The sequence below is a fragment of the Pelodiscus sinensis genome, chromosome 2, assembly GCF_052426305.1.
Source record: "Pelodiscus sinensis isolate ZL-2025 chromosome 2, ASM5242630v1, whole genome shotgun sequence".
Classification (NCBI taxonomy): Eukaryota; Metazoa; Chordata; order Testudines; family Trionychidae; genus Pelodiscus; species Pelodiscus sinensis.
In genome coordinates, this window is record NC_143053.1 from 2,334,881 (window position 1) to 2,360,747 (window position 25,867).

The 25,867-nt window shown below is 70.2% G+C and overlaps 1 protein-coding gene across 1 annotated transcript; it reads right to left on the bottom strand.

The window, feature by feature from the left end:
• Nucleotides 1-1,499: 1,499 nt before the first annotated feature.
• On the bottom strand, nucleotides 1,500-20,053 carry DGAT1 (diacylglycerol O-acyltransferase 1). Its single transcript, XM_075916826.2, has 17 exons — nucleotides 19,866-20,053; nucleotides 14,444-14,531; nucleotides 11,157-11,197; nucleotides 9,744-9,829; nucleotides 9,261-9,313; nucleotides 8,556-8,661; nucleotides 8,246-8,353; nucleotides 7,893-7,967; nucleotides 7,449-7,552; nucleotides 6,969-7,007; nucleotides 6,425-6,466; nucleotides 6,025-6,069; nucleotides 5,276-5,388; nucleotides 3,302-3,367; nucleotides 3,008-3,095; nucleotides 2,666-2,728; nucleotides 1,500-2,455 (listed from the first exon to the last, which is right to left on the bottom strand). Exons 1-17 carry the CDS (start codon nucleotides 20,000-20,002, stop codon nucleotides 2,309-2,311), a joined length of 1,401 nt encoding a protein of 466 aa, XP_075772941.1. The 5' UTR covers nucleotides 20,003-20,053; the 3' UTR covers nucleotides 1,500-2,308.
• Nucleotides 20,054-25,867: the final 5,814 nt, after the last annotated feature.

Below are 25,867 nucleotides of genomic sequence, written 5' to 3' on the forward strand. Positions count from 1 at the left end.
CCGGGCCCCACCACCTCTATTGCTGCCTTCCGGAACCGCTCCGCTATGATGGGTAGGGGCCTCAAAGCAGCGTCCCTCCCATCTCAGCCCCCCCCCCGGCAGGAGTCACAGGCCCAACAATATCACCGCACGGCCGCAAAGATCCCCGGCCAGTAGAAGTGTTGGAGCAGCCTCAGCCGGGTGCTCCGGATCCCCCAGTGCCCCGCAAACGGGCCAGATACAGCAACGTGCAGCAACTACTAGCTGCCATTGGAGCCCCCATGCCCCCACCGCCCCTGGGGGAAGCTATTGCCAGTACAGGCATCCCCTCCCACAGGAACCGCCCCTGGAAATCCCCCATGGGCCTGAGCTGTGCCCAGGTCAGCCCCGTCCCTCAGGGTCTGCCTGCACCTCAGCCTGGAATGCCACAGCTGGGCAGGGACAGGGACCGGGACCTGTGCCCCCTCCCGCCCAACTGCCTGGTCCCCCATCCCAGCTGGGCCCCGTGTCTGCTGGGATGGAGCCCTCCCCGGGTCAGGGTCACCAGCCTCTCTGGCTACAGGTGGGGACTAGGCCCTACGGGGTCCATTTGGCCACTCCTCTAGGTCACCCCTCCCCCCACCAGCACCCCCATTTAAGATGCACCTGGGAGTGGGTGCCACACTGCCTCCCACACGCTGCAGCAGCACGTTCTCGGGAAACCCCCTCCCCCTGCAGCCACCGGCAGAAAAAGCAAGAGCTGGGTGGGACTCGTTACTGCCGTGGCACACACCTCCCCGGTACCCCACGGCTAGGGCAGGCCTGCAGCCCCGGCACCTCTCCAGAGGCAGTGCACGGCCCTGGAGCCGCTACAGGAAAGGGCGAGAAGCCACAAGGGGCAGGGCAGAGCTACTGGTGGAGAACTGGAACAGCCCCTGGGGGGAGGGAAAGCAGGAGCAGGCCCCACCTAGCACGAGGGCAGGGCACCCAGTGGGGCCCCAGGGAGTATTTTGACAGCACTGGGGGGGGGGGGGGGTCTATTCATGGAGGTTGGGTCCATCCACGGCCCTGTGCCAAGCTAGGCAGGGACAGAGACCCCGGCCTGGGAACGGATCAGTGGATGGGCCCCTGTGCTGGTCACTCCCTCTGGGGCACCCAACCCCCACTGTGGGCAGAGGGGACACAGGGGGGAGGGGGCCTGATGGAGGGGTGAGCGTGTCACCTCAGTGCACTCTAGGGGGAGAGGCTGGGCAGCCCTGGGGGCCAGCGGGGCAAGAGGAACCCCTCCCCCCAGCCCCAGCAGTAGCCAAGGCTAGCGCAGGGGGAGACCCAGCTGGTGGCTCCCAGCCTGGCCCCCAGTGATTTCCCTGTGCCCAGGGCCCCCCGCCCTGCTGGGGAGCAGGCACCCAGCCTGAGTGTCATTTTGCTGCAGGGCCAGGTTTCGCCCATGTGCAGCATTGGCCCAGGACTACCCCCGCCCCCCGCTCTAGCTCAGCGCGCCCAGCGTCTCCCCGCCCCCCACAGAGGCCAGGGCACAGTGCTCAGAGAGATACTTTATTGGCTGGGTTGGCAGGTACAGACAGGACGTGTGGAGCAGTCACTAGGGCAGACAGGTTGGGGGCAGGCCGCCCCGTGGAGAGGACACAGCCGATCCAAACCGCGCAGCCCGCCGGAGGCAGCCCGGCGCTTGGCGGGCTGGAGGACGGACAAGGGCGGCCCGAGCGAGGAGCCCAAGTGGGACCAGCACCCGGTCCCGAGGCCCAAGGCCCTGAGCAGAGAATCCCCCCCAGGAAGTAGTGCATGCCGAGGAACCTGCCAGCAGGGCTAGTACCAATGCCCAGGAGCCTACAGGGTCGAGGGGGGGGGGGGGGGGGCGTGGAGCGTCTGAACATGGGACGGGACCTACGTCAGACTGCAGCGCGCCCTTAAAGTGCCTTGCCAGTGGCAGCTCCGAGCCGGGCTGCCTCCGCCCCAGCGGGCAAAGCTGGGCAGCCTGCGGGGAGGCCAGGGCCAGGCCCAGGCGGGGCAGACACGCTCTGAAGGCAGCTCTGCAGCTGGCCTGCACCCACGGGCGCTCAGCCCCCACCACCCTTCTTCTGCAGGGGCCGAGAAGTGCCCTCCGGAGCAGGGCCCTGAGCAGCCGTGGAGGGACGGGGCAGGGCCCAGGGGCCCTTCCTCCTGGCTGGGAGGTTATTGCATTGATCCGACAGTCGATTCAACAGTCCACACACGCAGGAGACGAGGCGGCCACGGCCGCCGGTGCTGGTGAGTCAGTCCGAGGCGCGGCGCAGGAGGAAGGGGGCTCGTTCCGGCCAGGCTCCTGCCGCCCCCGGAGAGGGAGCCCCCGGGGTCACTGGCTGCCTTCGTAGTTGAGCACGTAGTAGTCGTGCACGTACATCAGGACGGCGATCGGCTGCCCGATGATCAAGGAGATCCACACGGCCGCGTTGCCGTAGTTGCCACGCAGGAACCTGCCCACCAACCAGGCCAGCGGGATCTGGGGAGAGGAGCGATCACAGCCAGAGCGGAGCACGACGGCCACCGTCGCCCTTTGCATGGGCTGGGGGACGGGGAGCCACTGAACATGGCGGCTACAGGAGACCCACGGCCACAGCCGACTGCTGCGACCCCACCTCCCCGGGGAAGGCCCAGCCATGGGCACAGCAGCCCAAGGAGGCAGGAAACCTTCCTCCCTGCTGCGTCTTACCTGAGCCATCATGCCCATGAATGCCCAGAGCCGGAACATCTTCAGGGGCACGCTCACCAAGTACTGCGGGGGGAGATTGCGCGTCAGCCCCACGCCGCACTGCTCCCCCCACGCAACTCCCCCTCCCGGCTCCAGCCCAGGCAGGGTGGCCTACCACTCTTCCTCCCCCAGGCCGTGCCACAGCGCCCTGCTCTGGAACCCACCCAGGCAGAACGAGCCCCTGGGGGCAGTGGACGGTGGCATGGCGGCCGGCCGGGCGAGACTGTTGGGAGCGCCACCCTCTGCCGCAAACGTTCCCTTATGCAGCTCTGTGCCCCCGCGTAGGAGCGAGCCGGCGCCCACCTCGTGGAAGAAAGCCGAGGCCAGGAACACGGCCGTCTGGGCGGTCCATTTGCTCACACCCCTCTTGATCATGGGCTTGTAGAAGTGCCTAGAACACAGGGCAGGAGTTAGTGGTGGGCACGGCCCCGGCTCTGAGCGGTGGGACTTGGTGCCCCAGCAGCCTCACGTGCTGCGAGGCCCTGGCAGGCGCTCTGGGTGCCGGCTCCAGTCTGCTTTGAGCCGTGGAGCCATTAGCACCCCCCCCACCCCCAACAGGGCACGCCCGGGGCCCTGGCGGCCTGCAGGGAGCCGTACCTGAGGCACCACTTGTGGACCGGGATGTTCCAGTTCTGCCAGAAGTAGGTCACAGACTCTGAGTTCCTGGGGGGAGAACGACCCTCAGCCCAGCTGCACACACAGCAGCTTGGAACCGCCCCCAGCCCAGGGCCCTCGGGACACGAGTCCGGCCATGGGCCCCGGCACCATGGGCCTGCTCACAGCGGGGGCGGCGCCTGGTGCATGGGGCGCATTGCACAGCAGCAGCTGGCCTGAGGGCAGGGCCGCCTGGCCCACCCCGCTCGGCCGGGAGGGGCAGAGGGAGCTAGAACCCAACGCAGCTGCAGTCTGAGTTAACGGCCACGGGCTTCGGCCAACAGCTTCCGTGGCCTGGGCGGCAGCGGGCCCTGCCCTGCCTGGCTCAGACCGGCCCTGGGCGGCGGGGGGGCCCTGGGCGGGGGGGGGGGGGCGGGGGGGGGGGGCCCTGCCCTGCCAGGCTCAGACCGGCCCTGGGCGGCGGGGGGGGGGGGGGGGGGGGGGGGGGGGGGGGGGGGGGGGGGCCCTGCCCTGCCAGGCTCAGACCGGCCCTGGGCGGCGGGGGGGGGGGCCCTGCCCTGCCAGGCTCAGACCGGCCCTGGGCGGCGGGGGGGGCCCTGCCCTGCCAGGCTCAGACCGGCCCTGGGCGGCGGGGGGGGGGGCCCTGCCCTGCCAGGCTCAGACCGGCCCTGGGCGGCGGGGGGGGGGGGGGGGGCCCTGCCCTGCCAGGCTCAGACTGGCCCTGGGCGGCGGGGGGGGGGGGGGGGCCCTGCGGGGCTCAGACCGGCCCTGGGCGGCGGGGGGGCCCTGCCCTGCCAGGCTCAGACCGGCCCTGGGCGGCGGGGGGGGGGGGGCCCTGCCCTGCCAGGCTCAGACCGGCCCTGGGCGGCGGGGGGGGGGGGCCCTGCCCTGCCAGGCTCAGACTGGCCCTGGGCGGCGGGGGGGGGGGGGGGGGGGGGGGCCCTACCCTGCCCGGCTCAGACCGGCCCTGGGCGGCGGGGGGGGGGGGGGCCCTGCCCTGCCCGGCTCAGACCGGCCCTGGGCGGCGGGGGGGGGCGGCGGGGCTGGGGGGGGGGGGGGGGGGGGGGGGCCCTGCCCTGCCCGGCTCAGACCGGCCCTGGGCGGCGGGGGGGGGGGCCCTGCCCTGCGGGGCTCAGACCGGCCCTGGGCGGCGGGGGGGGGGGGGGGCCCTGCCCTGCCCGGCTCAGACCGGCCCTGGGCGGCGGGGGGGGGGGGCCCTGCCCTGCCAGGCTCAGACTGGCCCTGGGCGGCGGGGGGGGGGGGGGGGGGGGCCCTGCCCTGCCCGGCTCAGACCGGCCCTGGGCGGCGGGGGGGGGGCCCTGCCCTGCCAGGCTCAGACCGGCCCTGGGCGGCGGGGGGGGGGGCCCTGCCCTGCCAGGCTCAGACCGGCCCTGGGCGGCGGGGGGGGGGGGGGGGCCCTACCCTGCCCGGCTCAGACCGGCCCTGGGCGGCGGGGGGGGGGGGGCCGGCCCTGGGGGCGGGGGGCGCGGGGGGGGGCCCTGCCCTGCCCAGCTCAGACCGTCCCTCTGTCCCGCTACGGGCCCCAGCCCGGGTCTCATCAAGACAGCAACAGCCTACTCCATCCCCAGGGAGCCAGAGCCCAACTCGTCAGTGGCACAGCGTCAGCATTGGGGCAGCTGCTGGTGGGTCCCCCCCAGCACTTCAAGGGCCAGAGTGGGCAGCACCTTCGGGTACGGGCCCTCCCTTCCCCTGCAGCGCCTGTGCATGCCCTGGGGGGTTCGCAGCCCGGCAGCGAGCTCCGGAAGCCTCTCTGTCTCCTGGGGCTCAAGGCACCCCCTCCCAGCAGGGCAGGCGAGCCAGACAAGCCAGGTGGCTCTTCCATGCCGCCACCCGCGTTCAAACCCTCGGATGCGGGCGGCAGCTGGTCTCCGTGGCCGGCCAGTGAGGCTAGTCCAGCCCCAGGCCCCCCCAGCGGGGCTCAGCGACGCTGCTCACCACCAGTCCCGGTAGAACTCCCGGTCCCCGAACTGCATGACTTCGGCCAGGACGTTCAGCGAGGAGTGGAAGAACCAGTAGAAGAAGATGAGCCAGATCAGATGATTGGGGACCTGCCAGAGAGCAACAGACCAGGCCTGTGTCCGTGGCCAACTCGGCATCACCCCAGCCACAGCACCCGGAGGACTGGAGCACGCGCCGCTCGCCCTGTTGCGGGTGGAAGCACCGAGCCTGGCTACAGGCTGGGCCGGAGTAACTCTTCCGGGGCCCGAGGCTGGTAGATTGTGTAGGGCCCAGAAGTGAGGGGTGCAGCGTGGGAGGGGGTGGGGTAAGAGCTCTGACTGGGGTCTAGGAGGGAGCTGAGGCCTGGGGCGCAGGGCAGTTACCTGGGGGAAGAGGGGCAGCTGGCTCTACACTCTCCTGCAGGCACCACCCCCGGGAGCCAGCCATTGGGAGCAGTAGAGGCAGAGCCTGCAGGTGAGGGAGCTTCCCCCCCCAGCCATGTGGCTCCCGCCTGGAGCTGCCTCCTCCCCACCGGGTGCTTAGCGGGTGCTGCCCAGGGCCATGGGCAAAGCCCCGAGGGCCCCTTGAAGCCAACCCTGGGCGTGGGCCAGCTCAATGCAAGCAGGGGGCCGGATCCGGCCTGCAGACTGTAGGTTCCCCACCCCTGCCACAAGGGAAGGGGGACCCAGACTGGGCCGGGAGCCCGTTGCAGGGCGGCAGGAGGGAGCTGCGGCTGCAATACTCACGGCCAGCTTCAGCAGGCGCTCGATGATGCGGGAGTAGTCCATGTCCTGCAGGAGGAGAGCGCCCGTCAGGCTCGGCCGGCCAGGCACGCGGAGGGAAGGCGGCTTTCATGGCACCCGCCCCCCCAGACACAGACAGGCCCCAGGCAGCCCAGCAGCCTCCGCACGCACCGAGGCAGCCCTGCAGCAGGCCCACCGGACACTAGCCAGCGCCGTGGCCCTGGAGCCCGGACACTGCAGGACACTGCATGGCCGGCTGTGGCGCATGACGCTCCCCATGAGCTGTCGGGGCTGCCACTGGTGGGGCCGTCTCCAGCGAGAGCTCACACGGCCCTACCCGGGGCAGGAGGGGGGGGCGTCCGGAGCCCCGCCCCGGGGCGGGAGGGGGGGCCTGGCCACTCACCCGGAAGGGCTTCATGGAGTTCTGGATAGTGGGGACCATCCACTGAAGAGAAAAAAAAAAAAGACGCTGAATCCCAGACAAGCAGGCTGCTCCCCTTGCGGCGCACCAGGCCCTTGGGCCACCCCTCAGCCCAGCTCTGGGACTCTGTTAAGTCCCCCCCTTCTGGGTCTGCCCAGCCCTCTGCCTGCTTCCAGCCTCCTTCCTCACTGGGAGCCAGGCAGGGACGCCCGAGTCAGCCCTTTGTTCTAGGGTCCCCCAGCCTCATGCTGCACGAGGTGCTAGCTGCCACTCCACTCCCCGGCTCAAGACCTCCCCTCCGGCCACGCTGCAGGTGTCTGTGGCCCACGATTCGGCCAGGCAGGCCCTGGCACGCTCTGCGCCAGCCACGTGGCACTGTGGTCTATGCCTGGCTGGTGGTGGCGGGCAGCCAGCCGCAGCTCCCACCTCCCTCCACCCCCTGCCACTGCCAATTGGGGCTATTCCTGTGCTAGAGACAGTCCCCCCCACCACGGCGGCCCAGGGAACGGAGCAGCCCCCCACGTACCTGCTGGATCAGCCCCACCAGCAGCTGGATGAAGAAGAGCTGGAGACAAACAGGCAGCAGCGTGAGATCAGCAGCTCCGCCCGGCGCAGGCCTCTGGCAGACTGGCTCCACGGCCGCCCTGCCAGGCACCAAGCCAGTCTGCCCCCAGCACTCCAGCAGGGCAGCGCTAGGACAAGCCAGGTCCATGCCCCCCCCCCCCCCCGATAGCACGCTCTCGCTAGAGGGGTCTCCGCACCCCAGCAAGCACGTGGTGCCCGCCTCGTTGGCCCAGCTGGAACGTACAGCCCCAGCAGGAGCCCTCTGCCGACACCACCCGCAGCCCCACTCCTCGGAGCCCACCCGCGAGTCCAGCCCACGCAATGGAAGCGAGCAGCCCCCGGCATGCGCCGCCAGCCCTCCCGGCCGCCACCTGCTTCTGAGCCGGGGCTCCGGGCGGACGAGCCTCCCCTCCCCACAGGCGCTGGCCGGAGCCGGCCTCACCATCTCGAAGAGCCGGCGGAGCAAGAAGCGCTTGCGGATCCGTGGTGAGCGAGGGAAGTTCAGCTCGTAGCAGAGCGTGGGGGCAAACAGGAAGTAGTACAGGTCTGCAAGAGAGCGGCCGAGTCAGGCCTGGGCCCTCTGGCCACCGACAGCCACCGCACACGGAGCCGAGCAGCCACGGGGACCCGCAAGCCCCCGCTGGGGGTGCACAGAAGGGTGGGACGGCCCCATGGAACAAGGCCAGGGGCCGGCCCCCAGCAGGGCTGTAAGGCTGTGGGGGACGAGGGGGGGTCGTTAGCCCTGTGTGCCCCGCCTGAACTCTCTCAAGTCGGAGCTCTGGGGGCAGGCTAGGGCAGCCACAGCACCCGTGGGCATTTGCCGGGCCCTAGCCGAGCAACGTGCTCCGGGAGGGGGTCCAGGTGCGTTCGGAGAGCAGGCCGTTACCTTTGTAGGTGAGGTTCGCCGGGTAGCACACCCCGCTCTGCGCCACGTCCCCGTTGGCCGCCTTCTGCCCAGGAGCTGGAGGAGAAGCAGCTGGAGCCAGAGATGGAGACGCGCTGCCCCACCCCACCGGACGTGGGAGGGAGCCAGGCCCTCACGCGGCGATGCAGCACCCACTCTGGGAGCCACGCGTGCCGGCCCAACCCCTCCTGGAACCGGCCACGTGAGCGAGCGAGGCCTGGCGGGCAAGCCCAGAACAGCTGTTCTTCCTGCGCAAGGGTGGGGCCTGCCCGACCCCGGAACAGCGGCCTGCCCCGGCCAGTCCTGCAGATAGCACGGTGCCCCCCCAAGCTCACCTGAGTGCACGCGGGAGGCCTGGCCCCGGCACCACTTGTTGACGTCCCTGAAGGAGAAGAGCTTGAGGAAGAGGACGGTGTAGATGGAGAGCGTGAACACGGCGCCGACTGCGGAGACAAGGCCGGGAGCGTAAGCGCCGCTGCAGGTCCCCCCAGCCCCCCCGCTCAGGCCGTGGAGGCGAGAAAGGGCCCCCAGGGCGGAGGCTGGACAGCAGCTCCCAGAGTGGGTCAGGCGGCACCCCCAGCCGAGCGGCCAGAGACCCCGGCACCCTGCGGCACAGGCCCACGGCCGGAGCGGAGGCCGACCCACCTGGGGTGATGGAGGACACCCCCAGCGCCACCAGCGCCGGGAAGCACAGGATGGTCAGGAGGTTGGCCGCATGGAGGACGGTGCCGGCGTTCTCAGAGAGGGAGCCCTGCAGAGAGCCAGGAAACTACTGCTGTGCCCCCCCACACAGAGCCCCCTCCCCTCGGCTCCCCTCCCCCTGCGGGGCTGCGAACACCCGGCGCTGCTCACCCAGCCAGCACCGGCCCCTCCCGCCCGGGCAGGCCACAGCCCCAGCGCCTGGCTCCGGCCCTCCCTCTGGAAACAGGAATCCCAGCAGCCCCTCCCACAGCCGGGCACTGGAGGGGCCTGGCAACAGGCTGCTGTCCCCGCTGGAGGCTGCAGCCCAGGCTCCCGCTCCGGGAGAGGTGCCGGGGGACCCGCACTGAGAGCTGAGCGGGCAGCTGCTGGAGACCAGCCCAGCCCGATTCACTCCAGGGAGCAGGACCGAGCGCTGCACCCGACAGCTCGTCCCACCTCCATTCACCCCCCGCCCCGAGGCAGCATCCAGCGCCCAGCCCCTGGGGTGCACGGGCCACGGAGCCAGGGCAGAGCGAGGCACCGTGCAGCGCTCCAGACAAGGCAGGGCAGCCCCTGACCTGGGGCAGGCCGGTCCAAGACCCCTCCTCCCCCGCGGGAACCCCCAGGCAGCTCCCTGGGCCGGTTTGAGCGCCAGGGCGCGAGGCTCACCGCTGCCAGGCGTCGCTCCGTGTGCAGAGCGGTCAGCGCGAACACATTGGCCACTGCAGAGAGACACCGTTAGCACAGACAGCCCCTTGGCGGCACCCCCGGCTGCCCAGGGCGCGGCTGGAGGCCTGGCCAGGCCCTGGGGCAGGCAGGGGGGCCCTGCTCTCCCCCAAAGATCCAGTGAGACACTGCCCCCTCGACCCTGTGGGGAACCTGGGGAGGGCCAGCAGGGGAGCAGACCAGCAGTGGGGGCCCCAGTGGGGCAGGGACGTCGGCCAAGGGGCAGCACAGACGGGACGGGTGGCTCAGGGGAGCAGGAAGCCTGGGACTCTCCCTCTCATGGCTTGTCCAGCTCTGCTCCCCCCAGGATCCCTGCAGCACTCATACTGGGACCTTCTGCCCCCTCCTGGGGCTGGGTTTACAGCTGGCAACATGGGCCCTTCCGGTTCCAGTCCTCCCCCCTGCGCCGGAGGGCCAGCAACTCACCAATGACCAGGCACAAGGATGGCCAGCTGTAGGGGTCCTTCAGGAACAGGGAGACCACCTGGATCGGGTCCACCAGAATACCGTACCTGTCGGAGACATCCCGGGTGAGCAGGGCGCCCCATCCCGGCCCGGGGGCCCCGGAGCAGGGCGCCCCATCCCGGCCCCGGGGGCCCCGGAGCAGGGCGCCCCATCCCGGCCCCGGGGGCCCCGGAGCAGGGCGCCCCATCCCGGCCCGGCAGGGAGCTGGCCACAGCCGGTCTCTGCACAGAACCTCGGTCCACTCCTCCCCGTGGCCACCGACCACGCGCCCCTCCACAGACAATGGGCGGGGGCGACTGTGCTGCCCACACCCCGTGGCGTCCACCAACCCGGCGCTAGGCCAGGGGCCCGATGCCTCAGCAGCCGCCTGGCCCCCCGGGCAGAGCCCCCAGCCATTAACAGGATTATTGGGACCCCGCAGGCTCCGGGGCCAGCGAGCATCTCGGCCCGGCAGGGCGGTGGGGCTCCCCCTCTACTCCTCTCCGAGAGGCCCGAGCGGCAGATGCTGGCCCCAGCGCTGGCTGCGGCTCCCCAGGAGTCCTGCTGGGCGCAGGGGCTGCAGCTCGCCAGGCCTGGCCTCGCTGCCGAGCCGCACGGGGACAGCGCAGAGCTGGCAGGCCGAGCGGCAGACTTCGGGGCCCTGCTGCTCTGGCAGGAGCGCGGCTCAGAGGCTGCAGTACCCGTCGGCACCACGGGGTGGCACCCGGCCCTCGGCACTGGGAACCGCCTTGGCCGGCGCAGGGACTCGGGGAGCCCTGGGGCAGGCAGGGACGTGGGGGAACGTGCCTGGTCTCAGCAGCGCACCCGGCCCCAGTGGATGACGGTCGAGTCCCCCCGTGCTGGGCTATTTGTGCCACCCCAAACTGCAGGGAGCAGGTCGGTCTGGCGCCAGCGAGTCGCCCTGGTACGTCCATGGGCCAGGCAGCAGCGGGGGCCAGGCCAGCATGCATGGCCACGAGCCAAGGCCACGAGCCACGCCAGCCCTGGGTGCGGCACAAGGGCCTGGCCCTTCTCGGCCGGGATTCTGGGCACAGGGCCCGGCTGCCACAAGACTCCCCCCGAGAGCAGGGAGCAGCCAGCGCCCAGGCGACGGCGCTGCCGGGTGCAGCACGTACCACCTGCCCCAGAGACGCTCGGTGCCCACCGGGCCACGTTCTGCCAGCACGTTCCCCCTGCAGGGCAGCTCCTGGCTCTCCCTGGGCCTCCCTGCTCGCCCCAAGCCCAGCGGGGCGTGCCGGGCTGGCCAGCCACATCACCCAGGGCAGGAGCGCTGGAGTCTGCCCCCGAGCCAGCTGACTGGCAGCCCCCAGAGCCCGTCCCGCGGGTGAGCCGGGCCCCGCACGCCGGGCCGCTGGGGGGAGGGGCAGCACTTACTTGATGAGGTTCTCCAGGAAGAGCCGGGCGTTGCTCAAGACCTGCAAGGGAAGGAGCCGACGTCACTCGGAGCCTAGATCCAGCGCCAAGGGGCAGGCCCAGCAGGGACGGTTTGGGGCTGGAGCGTCCCGGGGGGCTGCTCAGAGGAGCCTGCCGCTCCAGGCTTTGCTGTGCTCCGCCCCCGGCAAGAGACAGGGCCTGGGGGCCAAGGTGGCATCTGCCCACTGGCCTGCCCCTGCCTCTTTGGGCCCATCTGAGCTGCGCGGGTCAGGCCCAAGGGAGCCGCCCAATCCCTGCCAGCAGCTGTGCCGTGCTGTGGGGGGCCCACAGGGCACAAGTCAGACCCCCCGCCCCTCTCTCCATGGCCACACACTGGCGCTGCAGGGCCGAGGCCACGGGGCACACGCCAGGCGCCCCGGCTGCTCTGGGGCAGACCAGCCCTCGGCAGGCGGGGAGACGAGCCGGCAGGTGAGGGGCCGAGATGGGCGCCCCAAGCGGGGAGTCTTGTCGGGCACTTCTGGGCTGGGCCGATCCGGGGGCCCGACACTGAGCAGGGGCTGGGCTGGCAGAGCCCCGCACGTGGCGCCTCGGCCGGGCTGCCCGCTGGAGGGCCCAGGAGCGGGACACAGGCCTGCCTGGAGCCCAGGAAACACCCCGGCCTGGCCCAGGGCATCCCCCCCACACGGTGCCCTGGGAGCCTACGCCGGGGCCTCTGCGCCTCGGAAGGGCAACAAGAGCCCGGCTGTCGGCCCACGGCCCGAGAACAAGGGCCAGGCTGGGCTGGGCAGAGGGGTGAGGGTCCAGCGCCCGCTGTGGCAGCGCAGGGCCCAGGGCTGGCTGGGCTCCAGGGCGGCGGCTCCGCGGGGAGCTCAGGGAGGCCGGAAGCTCTGAGCAAGAGCAAGTTTCTCCAGCTCGGGCTGCCGGCCCCTCCCCTTCCCACGCTCGCTCCCGGGCCGAGTCGCCTTTGGCCAGGGCAGCTGCGGCCTCCCCCCACGCAGCCGGGCCGCCCTCCCCGGCTCCCGCTGGGCCTCGGGCGCCCCCAGGCAGCCCTGCCGGAGGACTCGGGCTCCGTGCGCCCCCAAGGCGGTTGGAAACGCTGCCGGGAGCCGCACCCAGGGCTCGGCACAGGCAAAGGTCGCCAGGCAGTGAAGCAACAGGGCCCGGGGCTGGGCCGGCTCCTTCCAGCCGCCCCCAGCTGTGGGGAGCACTGGCCACCCGGCGCCGGCCTGCCCGCCCCAGGGCGCCAGGGACACGGGCAAGCCTGCTAGAGCCGGGGCCTCCCTGGCGGAGGCTCCCGCCCCCGCTATCGCCCCTCCCGCACCCCCCAGCCGGCTCACAGGTCTGGGCGCCCCCCACCCCCGCTACCCCCTCCCCCACAGCCGGCTCACAGGTCTGGGCGCTCCCCCCCCACAGCCGGCTCACAGGTCTGGGCGCCCCCCCCCCCCGCTCACCTGGGCCCCCCCCCCCCCCACAGCCGGCTCACAGGTCTGGGCACCCCCCACCCCCGCTACCCCTCCCCCCCACAGCCGGCTCACAGGTCTGGGCGCCCCCCCCCCCGCCGGCTCACCCCCCCCCCCCCCCCCCCCACAGCCGGCTCACAGGTCTGGGCGCCCCCCCCCCCCACAGCCGGCTCACAGGTCTGGGCGCCCCCACCCCTGCTACCCCCCCCACAGCCGGCTGCCACAGGCCTGGGCCACACTCCCCCACCCAGCAGGACCAGTGTGGCCACAGGACGGGCTGGTCTGACCCAGCCCCTTTCCCACAGTGTGCAGCCCAGGGGGTGGGGGAGGAGCGCCATCCCAGCGGGGGGGGGGGGGGGGAGGGCTGGCCAGAAGGCCTGTGTCTGTCCAGCCCAGTGCTGTGGGCTCTGGCGTTTGCCCCACCCTGCTGGGCTGGCAGGCTCTGGGGCAGGGAGCAACAGACCCCCCCCCTCCCCCCCCCAGAGGCGCGAGCACTGCGCTGTCACTTCCAGACCCAGGCACCGCCCCGGCCCTGCCCCCTGCCGCCCCACGGAGACGGGGTGCTCGTGCCATGGGGGGAGGGGTCCCTGCCAGGCCCCCAGAGAGCCCGGGGGCGTTTCTGCTGCAGGTCCTGCCTGGCCCCCCCGGCCTGCAGCTCCCCAGGGGCCACGGGCACAAGCAGCCGAGCCAACTGCAGGGGCGGGCTGGGCTCTGCCAGCCAAGGCCTGGGACTCCTGCCAGGCACCGCGCCTCCCTCCCGCCTCCGTGGCCACACGCAGCAGAGCACGGCAGGGCCCAGGTGCCAGCCCGGCTGGGCCGCCAGGCTCCGGCACCGCCCTGGGGGACCGGCGGGGCCCAGCCAGGGCCTGGTGCAGGGGCCCTGCGGCCGGCCAGCGCTACTGGGTGCAGGGGCCAGGCCCGACAGCCGCCCGGGAAGGGCCCGGGACCATCGGACACGAGCCCGGGGCAGGAAGCCCCTTGCCAGGGAGCTGCCCCCCGGCCGGGCCCACGAGCAGGCGCCCGAGCTAGTTCGGAGACAGAGCAGCGGCAGCCGCCAAGTCCCTGCTCACTCTCCCGGGCTAATCAAATCAAACAGGCACCCGGATTAGCCAGCAGCCGTGACCCCGCTCTGGGCAGAGCCGCAGGCCGGGCGCCCGTCCTCCCCTCGCCCGCCACGCTGCAGGCCTCAGCCGGGCGCCTCTGCCTGGCTACAGCCCTCCCGCAGGCGGCTCTGCACGAGGCCAAGGACGGAGCCGGGGCCCCGCCGGCCCAAGAGACCCCTGGGCCCCTGGACCCGTTTCCTCCTGGGGAGGAGAGAGCAGCCCTGCTAGGCTGGCACTAGGCTGGCACCGAGCGCGCGCCCTCCCGCCCGGCACGGGCACCTGTCAGCCTTGGCACAGCCCTGGGAGAGCAGCTGGCCGAGGGTGCCGGGGCAGGGAGAAGGCGCAAAGCAACACGGGATCCCAGCTCGGGGCTCAGGCCTAGACTCCAGGCGGCTCCGCGGCGGCAGGCGTATTCCAACCCGCCAGCGCTGGGCAGGGAGTAGCCGCGGCCGCAGAGCTCACGGTCCCAGCTCGGCAACAGGGCGAGGGGCTGGGGCCTGTGCTCTCCCATGGGCCGGCCTGCTGCAGCCGACTCCCCGAGTGCCTGGAGAGGGAGCAGAGCGTGGGGAGCCCAAGGCGGTGCTGCTCCCGGCGGCGCCGCTCCTGGCTGCGCCAGGGGCGCCCCAGGCTAGGCACGGTTACACACGGGCCCTGGCGCCAGGCCGAGCCGCCCAAGCTGCCGCCCGCGGCGCGGAAAGCCGATCCAGCGGCGAGGGCTACTCACCAGCATGACCACACACCAGTTCAGGATGCCCCGGTAGTTGCTGTAGCCGCTGGCCGAGCTGAGCAGAGACTCCTGCACCTTGTGACACCTGGCAGAAGGCAGAGACCCCAGCAGGTTATCCACGTGCCCGCCACAGGCGGGGACCCCCCTCCACCAAGAGAGCCCCCGCCCGCTGCCCCAAGGCACGCAGACTGCACCCTGCTAGGCCAGCCCAGCACCACCCCCCAGCCAGCCCCACCACCCCCCGACCTGCACATTCCCGGCCACACGCTCACCCCACAGGGAACCCTGAGCCACGGCGGGGCAGCGCCCACGGGACATGCCCACGCCCTGCTGTGCAGCCGGCCAGCGCGGCGGGTGGAACAGGCCAGGCAGCTCCCAGCTGGGACTAGCCCAGCCAGCCACCCACGGGCACAACGAGCACCCCTCCCCACACAGCCTGGCGCCACACCCCTCCCCCAAGCACCGGCAAGCCCCCCCATAGCGAGCCCAGCACTCCCCCGGGTGCTGCCAGGGGGCCGGTCCCTCGCAGTGGGGCAGCGGGCCAGGGCCTGGCACCTCTCCTCCAGCCGGTACAAGGCCCCTCAGCCCACGCACGCGGGGTCCCGCTGGCTGCCCTGCCTGGGACGATGCAGGGGAACCCTGAGCCAGGCCTTGGCCAGCCGGGGCCTGCTACTCGCTCTGGGAAACAGGAGCCCAGGTCCCCCCGGCGCCAGGGACACGCTGCTCCGTGGCCACCCGGCGCAGGCCGCTCCTGGGGGCAGCAGAGAACGGGCTTAAGGGCCGGGGTTCTGCTGGGCACAGCCAGCCCGTGTGCACGGGACAGTGGCACAGCGGCCCCGGAGCCCACAAGCCAGATGAACCTGGCGAGGGTCGGGGCCGGGAGCAGCAGCTGGAGGCACATGGGACCCCCACCCCGGCTGGAAACGCTGCTCGGCAGCTACAGGGGTGTCAGCTCAGCTGGGGGCCGGCGCTTGGCACCAGGCCTGAGCCCCAGCCAGACCGGCCGGGCCTGACTTCTGGATCCCCTTAGCGAGGAGTGCTGAGCCGGGATTATCCCCGGATCAAGGCAGGGGAATCCCGAGGCCCCCGCCGAGCCGGATGAGAGGGGCCGGGTTTGCAGCCAGAGGCGGATTCGTGCGGTTGAATGCGGCTCGTCCCCTTTCCTGTTGCAACAGGCAGCAGCCACCGGCCAGCGCTCGGCTCTAGGACACGGCAGAGGCGGTTGAGCCCTACGCGGCTTTGCCCTTGAGACCGATTCAGCCTCCCCCCAAACCCAGACACTCGGCTGCCTCCTGCGGCGCCAGGCGACCCGCGAGGGCGCAGCGCTGGACTGCGGGGCGCGGATTTGCCATTTCTCTGGCCCGGCCACGGCTCCCTCGCGCTCGGACTGAGCTGGCGCCGGCGCCTTCCCGAGGCCAGTCCTGGCCCCTGGGGATCGGCCCCGCGGCGCAGGGTTTGCTGCGCGTCAGTTAGGGCCCAGGGAGCCCGGTGATCCAGGCCAAGTGTCTCCCGGCGAGGTGACAGCCGGCGGAGCCCCCGCCCCGCACGACCGGCTCCCTTCCGACCCGACGCCTGCTCCCCGGCTCCCGGCACAGGGCTGCCTCTGCCCACCCGGCACTGCGGGTCTCTAGCCTGGCACCGCACAGCCGGCTGTGCTCGCCACAGGCTCGGCAAGCGGGCAAGGCAGAGGGCGCGCCAAGGGGAGACGGCGGGCGTGGAGCGGGACAGCGCTAGCCAGCCCACGCGCCTCCCCCGGACGCCCCTCGCCAGGATTCCTCCCCCCAGACAGGCCCAGTCTGCAGCTTACATAGACCCGCCCTGCCCTGCCCTGGGCCCACGTACACCAACGTGCCCCGTGCGTGCCCCCCCTCGCACGGCCAGCGTGTCGGCTCCCATGCGCAGCAGCAACGTGCTGGGTCGCTGCCTGGCACAGAGCAGGGGGAGGGGGGGGGCCTGCTCTCTGCACTGCGCCGAGGGCTGCCTGCTCTCAGCAGAGACCCTGGCAGTTCTGACCCATCGCGAGAGCCCCCCAGCAATCCAGAGAGGGAAGGGGCTGGATCCCGTTTTCCTGAATCCCCAGGGAAACGCCAAACCCGGTTCACCCGCCGCAGTCTCAATGTGGATGCAGGACTCTGTGTCCCCCACTGGGCTGCTAACACCATCGGGAAACACTCCCAAGGAGGTGGCACTGCAGTGGCAGAGGACGGAGCAGGCACAGGCGCGTAGAACTGGACAAGCCCTGCTATCCCGGTCGTGTCACTTGAGGCCGGGCCAAGCATCCAGCCCGTCCTGCTCAGCACCCGGCCCGTCCTCAAAAGCCTCCAGCCAGGGGCTGCCTGCGGCTCACGCCAGCGCCAAGGGGTAGAGGACGAGCCTGGGACTGTCCGGTCAATCCCCCCGCAGCACAGCAGGGAAGTGCCCTGCCGGGGAGGCTTGCAAGGGTCAGACACTGCAGCCACGGGGCCGGGGAAAGTGCTCTGGGACCCTCCAGCACGCGAGTGCCAAGTGGCTCTGCCTTTGAGGGGGCCCGGCTCCGGGCACGGCTGTGAGCTCCTGGCCCCAAAGCGCAGCCAGCCTGCAGGGGACGGATCCCAGGCCTTCAGCCTGGCTCACGCCGCCGCTTGCTGGGTCGCAAAAACAGAGCAGCAGGAACGGTCGCCCGCCTTGGCTCTCAGCGCCAGGCCTGGCACGCTGGGCTCTAGCGTCAGCCGCCCCTGGCCGCTCCAGGACTCACCGGCTCAGGCGCCCTCTGAAAGCCCAGCCCGTTGCTCCCGCCACCGGGAGGCCGGACTCTGCCCCTCGCTCGCGGCTGCCGGTCCTGCTAGGGATGTAGGCCACTGGCGATTCGACCAGTCGCCCCCTCCCCCCCCCCCGCCCCGCTGTCTCTATCAGCCGCAGCCCTCTCCCCACGGGGCAGGGGCAGGGCACGCCCCACAGGCGGGGTGGGGGTCGGGGGGCTTAGGAAGAGACCAGTGCAGCAGGCACAGGCCTGGTCCCTGGCACATTGGGGTCCCACGGCAGGAGGGCCAGGCTGCGAGGCCACAGGGCCAACACTCGCGCTCCGGATCGGACCTGGCCCGCTAGAGACCAGCTGGTCTGGCAGACGGGAGCCCTCGGAAATGGAGACATCCAGCCCTGCCGACACCCCAGAGGCCGCCGCATCCCTCCCCGAGCCGGAAAGCTGCGAGGGGGGAGTGGAGGGAACCCACCCGCCGGCCGCGCGGCAGGTAGGGTCCCGGAACGCCAGGCACCCCCCCCCCCCCCGCGGGCTCGCCAGGGCAGCCGTCCCAAGCTGCGGGTCGTGACCCCCGGCAGGCAATTGCTCCACGCAGCCCAGCCTCACGCCTGGCGCCGCTGCACGGAAGGGCCCGTTCGTCCAGCCGTCGCCACCCAGCACCCCGGTCACCTTCGGACAGCTGAACCGGCCCCTCCCACCGCCTGGGAGGGGATCGCTCCTGCGAACGGGGCAGCCCCCGCACGCCGCTTGGGAGACCCCTCCCCCACCGGTCAATCTGCACGGCACCCAGCGCGCCCGGCTCCAGGCCCTGCACCACGAGGCAGCTCAGAAACAAGCCGCTGGCCACGCCGAGCACCCCGGGAGCACGCGGCACCGGCAGGAGGGGGTGGGACGTGCCAGGCCACCGGCTCTCCTGGGGGACGTCCTGCATCGCACACGCCAAGCCCAGCTGCAGGGACGGGACCCCCCAGCCGACCAGACCGGCCTGTGGCACCGGCAGCAGGGACCGAGGGGCACCGGTGACTCGGACACGCCCATGGCCCCGCATGCTGCAGGGAAAGGCAGCGCCGAGGACCCCGCCGGTCTGACACGGGGGAAACGCCTCCCAGCCCCGATGGGCACTGGAGCCAGAACCCGCCGGGAGGCACTGAGGGGATGGTCGCTGCCAGCTCCCCTCCGTGCGCCATCTGCCACAGCCGCCCCCAATGCGTCGGAGGGACCCTCCATGCGCAGAGACTCCTGCTGGTGGCCAAATGGCGCCCCAAAGCAAGAGCGCCGGAACGCACGGCACATGGAGGGAGCCCCGGGGCGCGGAGCCCGGTCCCACTCCTCCCCAAGCAGCCCCAGCCAGGGCCGGCGCGCCGATGGCAGCTGCAGAAGGCAACGCGCATTTCCCCTCCCTGGGCCACGGGCGAATCCGCAGGAGAGTGTTAAAAATACACCGAGGCGGCTCTAAAAACGCCACCGGCCCACGACGCGACGGGAGAGCTGCGGCCCCAGGAGACGGCCGGGAACCCATCACGGCGAACGCGGCCTGCCGGGCCGAGGGCTGAGAAAGCCAGCCAGCCCAGGGCGGTCCCCCAGTGCCCGGCGGCCCCCCACGCCCGGCGGTCCCCCAGCGCCCGGGCAGCCTTCCATAGCGCCCCCCAGCACCCTGCTCGGAAGGTAAGTCGGGCCGGCCGGACACAAGCGTTGCCATGTAAACAGAGCAATGCTGAACGGGCCAGCACTTTGAACGGCACCGGGGCTGGGCTCCCTTGTGGTGCTGACCCTGCCCCGCCCCGGGATCTGCTTTCCAAACACACAGGGAGCCAGCTCGCCCCCCGCAAAGGGCCGGGAAGGGAGCCGGCGGGGCACGGCAGACAGGCCCGGGGGCTGAACCGGACCGCGAGGCCAATGCAAGGAGAAGAGGGGCAGAACACGAAGCGGAGGCCCGACGTGCCACAGGCGGGCGAGCACGGGTGCGGCGCTCTGCGGCAAGGGGCACTGGAATTGGGACCCTTGGACCATGCGCCAGTCTTATCTGCATGAGTCAGACGGGTAAAGGGCTCAGACAGGTTCCGCGCCACGTCATTAGGGTCAAGAGTTAACACAGGATCCCATCACCCCCTGCCAGCTCCACGCAGCCCGTCCCAGAGCCGGCGTGGGGGAGGTAGGAGCCGGCGTGCCATGGTACTGGCAGAACTCGCCCCCAGGGCGGGGCTGGCATGGGGGGGCCACGCAGCGCTGGGGGGGGGCACCGAAGTGAGCCCGTTGCTGGAAGAGGGGGTAGATCTCCCAGGCTGGGAGGGGCCCACTGGACACACTGGAGCGAGGGGTGCCATGGACCCAGGCAAAGGGGGGTCCCTGAGGCTAAGGCCCGAGGGGAGGGGCCACGCTCCAAACTTCCCATGGGGGGGGGGGAGAAGCAGGCTCTACAGCCCCCCAGGGGAGCGCACTCCAGGGGCCCCACAGATCCCCCCCCCCCACGCACAGGAGCCCCATGGGGAGGGGCCAGGCTCGGGGGCCCCACGGGGAAGAGCAGGAGGGATCAGACGCTGGGGCCACACGGGGACCCCCCGGGGTGCAGGGGGCCTGGGGAGGGCGGGGCCAGGGCTCTCGGGGCCCCACGGACCCGCCCGGGCACAGCGGGGGGGACACGTGGGGGAGGGATCCCGGGGTCCCCACGTGGGGGGCGCTCACCTGAAGTCCCCGCAGGCGTCGGGCTCCGCGGGGGGGTCCTTGGGGGGCTCGTGCTCCCCCTCGGCCGGGCCGCCCCCGCTGGGTCTCCGGGGCCCGGGCCGCCTACGGCGGGAGCTGCCCGCGCCGCGCTCGCCCATGGCCCCGCCGGGCTGCGAGTGCTCGCCGCGCCCCTCCAGCCTGCCCGCCTGGCCCCGCCCCTCGGCCGCCGGCCTGCCCCGCGGCCCCACGGGATATGTAGTCCCCGCCGCCCCGCCCCGCGCGCGGGGCATGCTGGGAGGTGTAGTCCGCCGCGCAGGGCGCGCCGGGAGTTGTAGTGCGGAGGGAGGCAGGGGAGCCCCGCCCCCAGGGGATGGGGGCAGTGATGGCTAGTGGGCGCTGGGCGTGGCTTAACCCCTTCCCCAGTGGAGTCCGTGCGCCCACGTGCCCCCCACATGCGTAAGGGTTATGGGGGGAAAGCCGGCTCCTCAGCAAAGGGGCAGGGAGAGAAACAGTGGGGACCCCACAGAAATGGGGGGCTGGAAGGGCCTGGCCACCGAGCTGTCCGCTGCACTGGGGCAGGGACCCCACAGCCTCCCTAGGACTCCTGTTAGCTCCCCCCGCCCCCTTGCTGCAGCCTCAGCCGGCTACGTCAGTCCTATCGGCAGTGGCCACAGAGGGCACTTGCCCCCTGCCCTCTTGGAATGGGGTTGCCAGATGGTTTCACACAAAATACCGAACCCCCCCAAAAACGCCTCTTTAATTCCTGGGCCGCTCCTCCCTCCCTGCACCCCCAGCACGTCCCAAGCGGCCTTCCATCAGGCGCCCAAGCCGGGCCTCGGGAAAAGCAGAAAATACCAGACATCGAAAACGTTTTCGGAATTTTTTTACCGGACGGAAGGCACAAATACCGGGCGCTCCGGTTCAATACCAGACACCTGGCAACCCTGTCGCTGAAACTGCCACGGGCCTGAGTCCCCTCGGCCTCCCTGCTTTCAGAACTGACCATCCCCGGGGGGTTAACCTTTCCTCGCGGGGGGGTGTCTGACCCCCAGGAGAGGGCTGCAGGGAGCAGCTCCAGCCTGTGGGCTCAGGACTCTGTGAGCGGTGGCACCTGCAGGGCGTGTTTGGTGGTTTGCTCCTTGTTCTCGGAGCATGGGCAGCGTGGCTGGGCCAGCCGCCTGAGTGAGCCTCGGAGCTCTGCTCCGGCCCCGGCTTGAATTCTCTGGGTGGTCAGTCCCTTCCTGGAGCTGCGGGGCGGAGCAGGGCTGAACTGAGCCAGGAAGAGCTGGTGCGAAGCTACAAACAGAGGCGCTTCCGGGGGCGAGTGGGAGAGACGTGTGCTATCGAGACACCGGAATGGTGACCTGCCACACGCGGGCCTCAAGCCAGAAGGGATTTCCTGGGCATGAGGTGCCTGCTGGGGAATGGGCGGGAGGGGCAGGCTGGCACTGCTAAGAGCCAAAGACACTGGAGAGCTCCTAGAGGCCCGGATTCGGGAAGCGCCAGTACCCCAGGTTCAAGGAAGGACGGGGCTGGCGGCCAAGAAACGGGGGAGAGAGAGTCAGGAAGGCAGCATGGCCGTTCCTAACCGCCCCAGGCAAGAGGCCACTGCTGGAGGGGGCCACTCAGTGCCACGTCCTCAGTGGGCCCTGGGCACCCCCAGACAGCAGCTGGTGAGGCTGGCCCCGGGCACTGCCAGGGATCGTGAGAGCAGACGCTGCCCAGTGGCCCCCAGCTGCGGTCCTGGGGGCTCTTGGAGCAGTGGAAGGCGGGAGGGCTTGGGAGAGATGGGAGCCGCTGAGCCTCTTGGCCTGGCCCCCTCCCAAGCAGCAGCCCTCCAGGAGCCCCCCTCGAGGTACGATGGTACAGTACAAGCGGTGCCTGCAGTTTTGTTTATTGCTCCTGACCTCCATGACTTTTACAAAAACCACCTGTCTCTAAAGGGTAGCTGGAGCCACGGATGGAGCGGGCACGGAGCCATGGACGGAGCGGGCACAGAGCAGGTACAGAGTGGGCCCGGAGCCACGGATGGAGCGGGCACGGAGCCATGGACGGAGCGGGCACAGAGCGGGTACGGAGTGGGCCCGGAGCCACGGATGGAGCGGGCACGGAGCCATGGACGGAGCGGGCACAGAGCGGGTACAGAGTGGGCCCGGAGCCACGGATGGAACGGGCACGGAGCCATGGACGGAGCGGGCACAGAGCGGGTACGGAGTGGGCCCAGAGCCACGGATGGAGCGGGCACGGAGCCATGGACGGAGCGGGCACAGAGCGGGTACGGAGTGGGCCCGGAGCCACGGATGGAACGGGCATGGAGCCATGGACGGAGCGGGCACAGAGCGGGTACGGAGTGGGCCCGGAGCCACGGATGGAACGGGCATGGAGCCATGGACGGAGCGGGCACAGAGCGGGTACGGAGTGGGCCCGGAGCCACAGATGGAGCGGGCACGGAGCGGGCATGGAGCCATGGACAGAGCAGGCACGGGGGGCACAGAGCCACGGACGGAGCAGGCAAGGAGCCACAGACAGAGCGGGCACAGAGCCATAGACAGAGCAGGTATGGAGTGGGTATGGAGTCATGGACAGAGCGGGCACAGAGCAAGCACGGGGGGGCACAGAGCCACGGACGGAGTAGGCACGGAGCAGGCACAGAGCGGGCACAGAGCCACAGACGGAGCGGGCATGGAGCAGGCACAGAGCGGGCACAGAGCCACAGACGGAGCGGGCACGGAGCAGGCACAGAGAAGGCACGGAGTGGGCACGGAGCCACAGACAGAGCAGGCACAGAGCCACGGACAGAGCAGGTACGGAGTGGGTATGGAGTCATGGACGGAGCGGGGACAGAGTGGGCACAGAGCCACAGATGGAGTGGGCACAGAGCAGGCATGGAGCCACAGACGGAGCGGGCACGGAGTCACAGACGGAGCGGTCACAGATCGAGCAGGCACAGAGTGGGCATGGAGCCAGAGACAGAGCGGGCACGGAGCAGGCACAGAGCGGGCACAGAGCGGGCACGGAGCGGGCCTTCTCGGGGAGCCCACTTCCACCTAGGGGTCTATCCCTCTGCCCCCGCGACGGTGCCTCTCAGGGTCGTCAGCACGTCTGCTGCTGCTGTGAGCCTCCTTGGGGGTCACTCCCTCTGGCCCCCGGGGCCCCGCTGCCAGAGGGGCCAGTGCACCCTGTTCTCCAGCCCAGAGCGACTCCCAGCCAGCACCAAACGGGGGTTATGGAGCTTTGAACACAGCAAAGGATCCCTCAGGTCGGGTTGCCAGGTGCCTGGTGTTCTACCGGACAGTCCAGTATTTGCACTCTTTGTCTGGTAAAAAACCCAGAAAATACCGAACACATGCAATGTGCCATGTGCCATGTGCGGCGTGCGGCGTGCGGCGTGCCGTGTGCGGTGTGCCGCGTGCGGCGTGCCGTGTGCCGTGTGCCGTGTGCGGTGTGCCATGTGCGATGTGCGGTGTGCGGCGTGCCGTGTGCGGTGTGCCGTGTGCGGTGTTCCATGTGCGATGTGCGGTGTGCGGTGTGCCGTGTGGCGTGTGCGGTGTGCCGTGTGCCGTGTGCCATGTGCGGTGTGCCGTGTGCGGTGTGCGGTATTTTCTGATTTTTCCGGCTGCGCACTGGACTGAAGCCTGGCGGGGGCGGGGGGAGCGGCTGGGAGGCCGGGCCGGGCCGCGATCTCCGCTCTGGGCGCGTCAGAATCCCAGTGGGGGCAGGGGAGTGGCCGGGAGGCGGGCGCGATCGGCGCCGGGAGCTCTCCGCAGTCACTTCAGCGGCAGGATCTTCTAAATGCTGCCAAAGCCTTAGCTAGGGGACTAGAAAGCAATGGAATGGCCGCGCATTTGCACAATCACTTCTAACCCTCCTGACGCAGAGACGGGGGAGGACGCAGACTGTTAGAAGGACGGTAAGTATTAACCACAGCAGGCGCCACACATCGTTAGCCTGCGTGTTCGGGATTTTTTGGGAGACCATCTGGAAACCCTCCCCTCAGGCCTCTCAGCCTGCCCCCCCCCCCAGCCCAGCTGAGTCTGCCCTGCGGCTCGGGGGCTCTGCCTGCTCCGCCCCTGTCCAGACCAGCCCCCCCTTCCAGCTGAGCCTCCAGTATCCCCCCAGCAGCCCCTCCCCCGGCCTGTGTCTTCTGTCCAGGTAACAGGGTCACCTGGGCCCCCTCCTCCGCCCCCCTCCTCCGTCCATCTACTCTCCTGGCTGCGACCAGCTGGGCAGGGCACCGAGGTCTCCCCTCAGCCCATTGGCCTCCCTCCGGCCAGACCCGGCCCTGCCCCCCGAGCTGGGTCTGCCTGGCCAGTCGCCGGGGCTCCAGTTCTGGGCCGTTCCCTGCAATGACAGACGCCCCCTCCTCTTGCCACATTGAACCAGGAACTCCCTGGGGCTCTGAGAGCCCCGCTCTGAACCCCCGCAACTGCTCCCTTGCTCACAGCCGGTAACCGTCAGGCTCCTGGTAGCCAGATGCAGAGACCCCCCAGAGCGCTGCTGGCCATCGGCCGGCACCACAGGCAGGACAGGCCTGCCATGCCCAGGGTCGCCTCCGGAGCATCCGCGTCGCACGAGCGACCCTCCCGTCTTCTGCTGCAGAAGGTGATTGTGCTGAGAGGGAGCAAGGCAGCGAGTGGTTCTGCCACTTCGCTCCCGAGGCCTTTGGGCCTCTCGGGTGGTACCATTAGGGCCTGCTCAGCCGACTTCCCAGCCTCCGCGGGACCCTGGCCAAGGGGGAAGGCTCCATGCTCCCAGAAGGGGCGGGGCCAAGGGCAGAAGGGGCGGGGCCAAGGGCAGAAGGGCGGGCCAAGGGCAGAAGGGGCGGGGCCAAGGGCCGCCTGCCTGGAGCATGGTGCGTCCCCCCCAGCTCTGAGTGCTGGCTGGCGCATGCTGGGCAGCGCTTTTCCAACAATGTAAAAGGACTAGATGCTGCTAAATTGCCAGGCCCTGCCCTCTTTGCCCCGCCCCCCGTCAGCCGGCCTGGTCCCCGTGACGTATCCATTGGTTCCAAAACCTCCTCTCCTGACCCCTCAATGTGGGAATCTCCCCCACGTCCTCAGCCGTGAAGCCGGATTGTCCCGGAGTGCGCCTGTTGCATCTCCATCGTCCAGAGCTCCGCCCGGCAGCGGTTAAACCGGCTCCTCGCGCTCCGGCAAATGTTTTTACTGTTACTTGTTGAGGTTTTGACTAGCTGGTCTTCCAATTTCTTTTCAGCCTAATGATATTGTTACACTCCAGTCGCCAGCGTGTTGGCTCGTTTCCGTTTTCCTCACTAGGGTTTAACTTCCCTTCTCAAAGGAGTAGTGATAGAAATGTAGCCGTGTTAGTCTGGTGTAGCTGAAGCAAAATGCAGCACAATGTAGCACTGTAAAGACTAACAAGATGGTTTATTAGATGATGAGCTTTCGTGGGCCAGACCCACTTCCTCAGATCAAATAGTGGAAGAAAATAGTCACAACCATATATACCAAAGGATACAATTAAAAAAAATGAACACACATGAAAAGGACAAATCACATTGCAGAACAGGAGGGGGATGCGGGGGGGGGGGGGGAGGAAGGAAGGTAAGTGTCTGTGAATTGATGATATTAGAGGTGGGGAGAGTGGGATGTCTGAGTTAATGGTATTAGAGGTGATAATTGGGGAAGCTAGCTTGGTAATGGGTGAGATAGTTTGAGTGTTTGTTCATTCCTTCCCGGAGAGTGTCGAATTTTAACATGAATGACAGTTCTCAAAGGAGGCCTAGTTGCCTCTCGCTGCTGCCGTTTTGGTGGCTAGCCACGGTGGCACCGCTTGGTTCTCTTACTCTGGTTTTTACTTTGGGGTACGCACTTCAGTTGAGCTTCTGTTACGGCGTTTTTTACAAGGTTCCGTGCATTTCACTTTTGGCCCCGTGCCTTTCCGTTTCCGTGCAACATCCGCATTCTGGGTACTTCCCCCTTCTGAAATTCCGGGCTGCAGTGCTGGGCTGCTGCGGAGTTTTCCCAGCCGTCGGGACAGATGTTAAATGTAATTATATTATG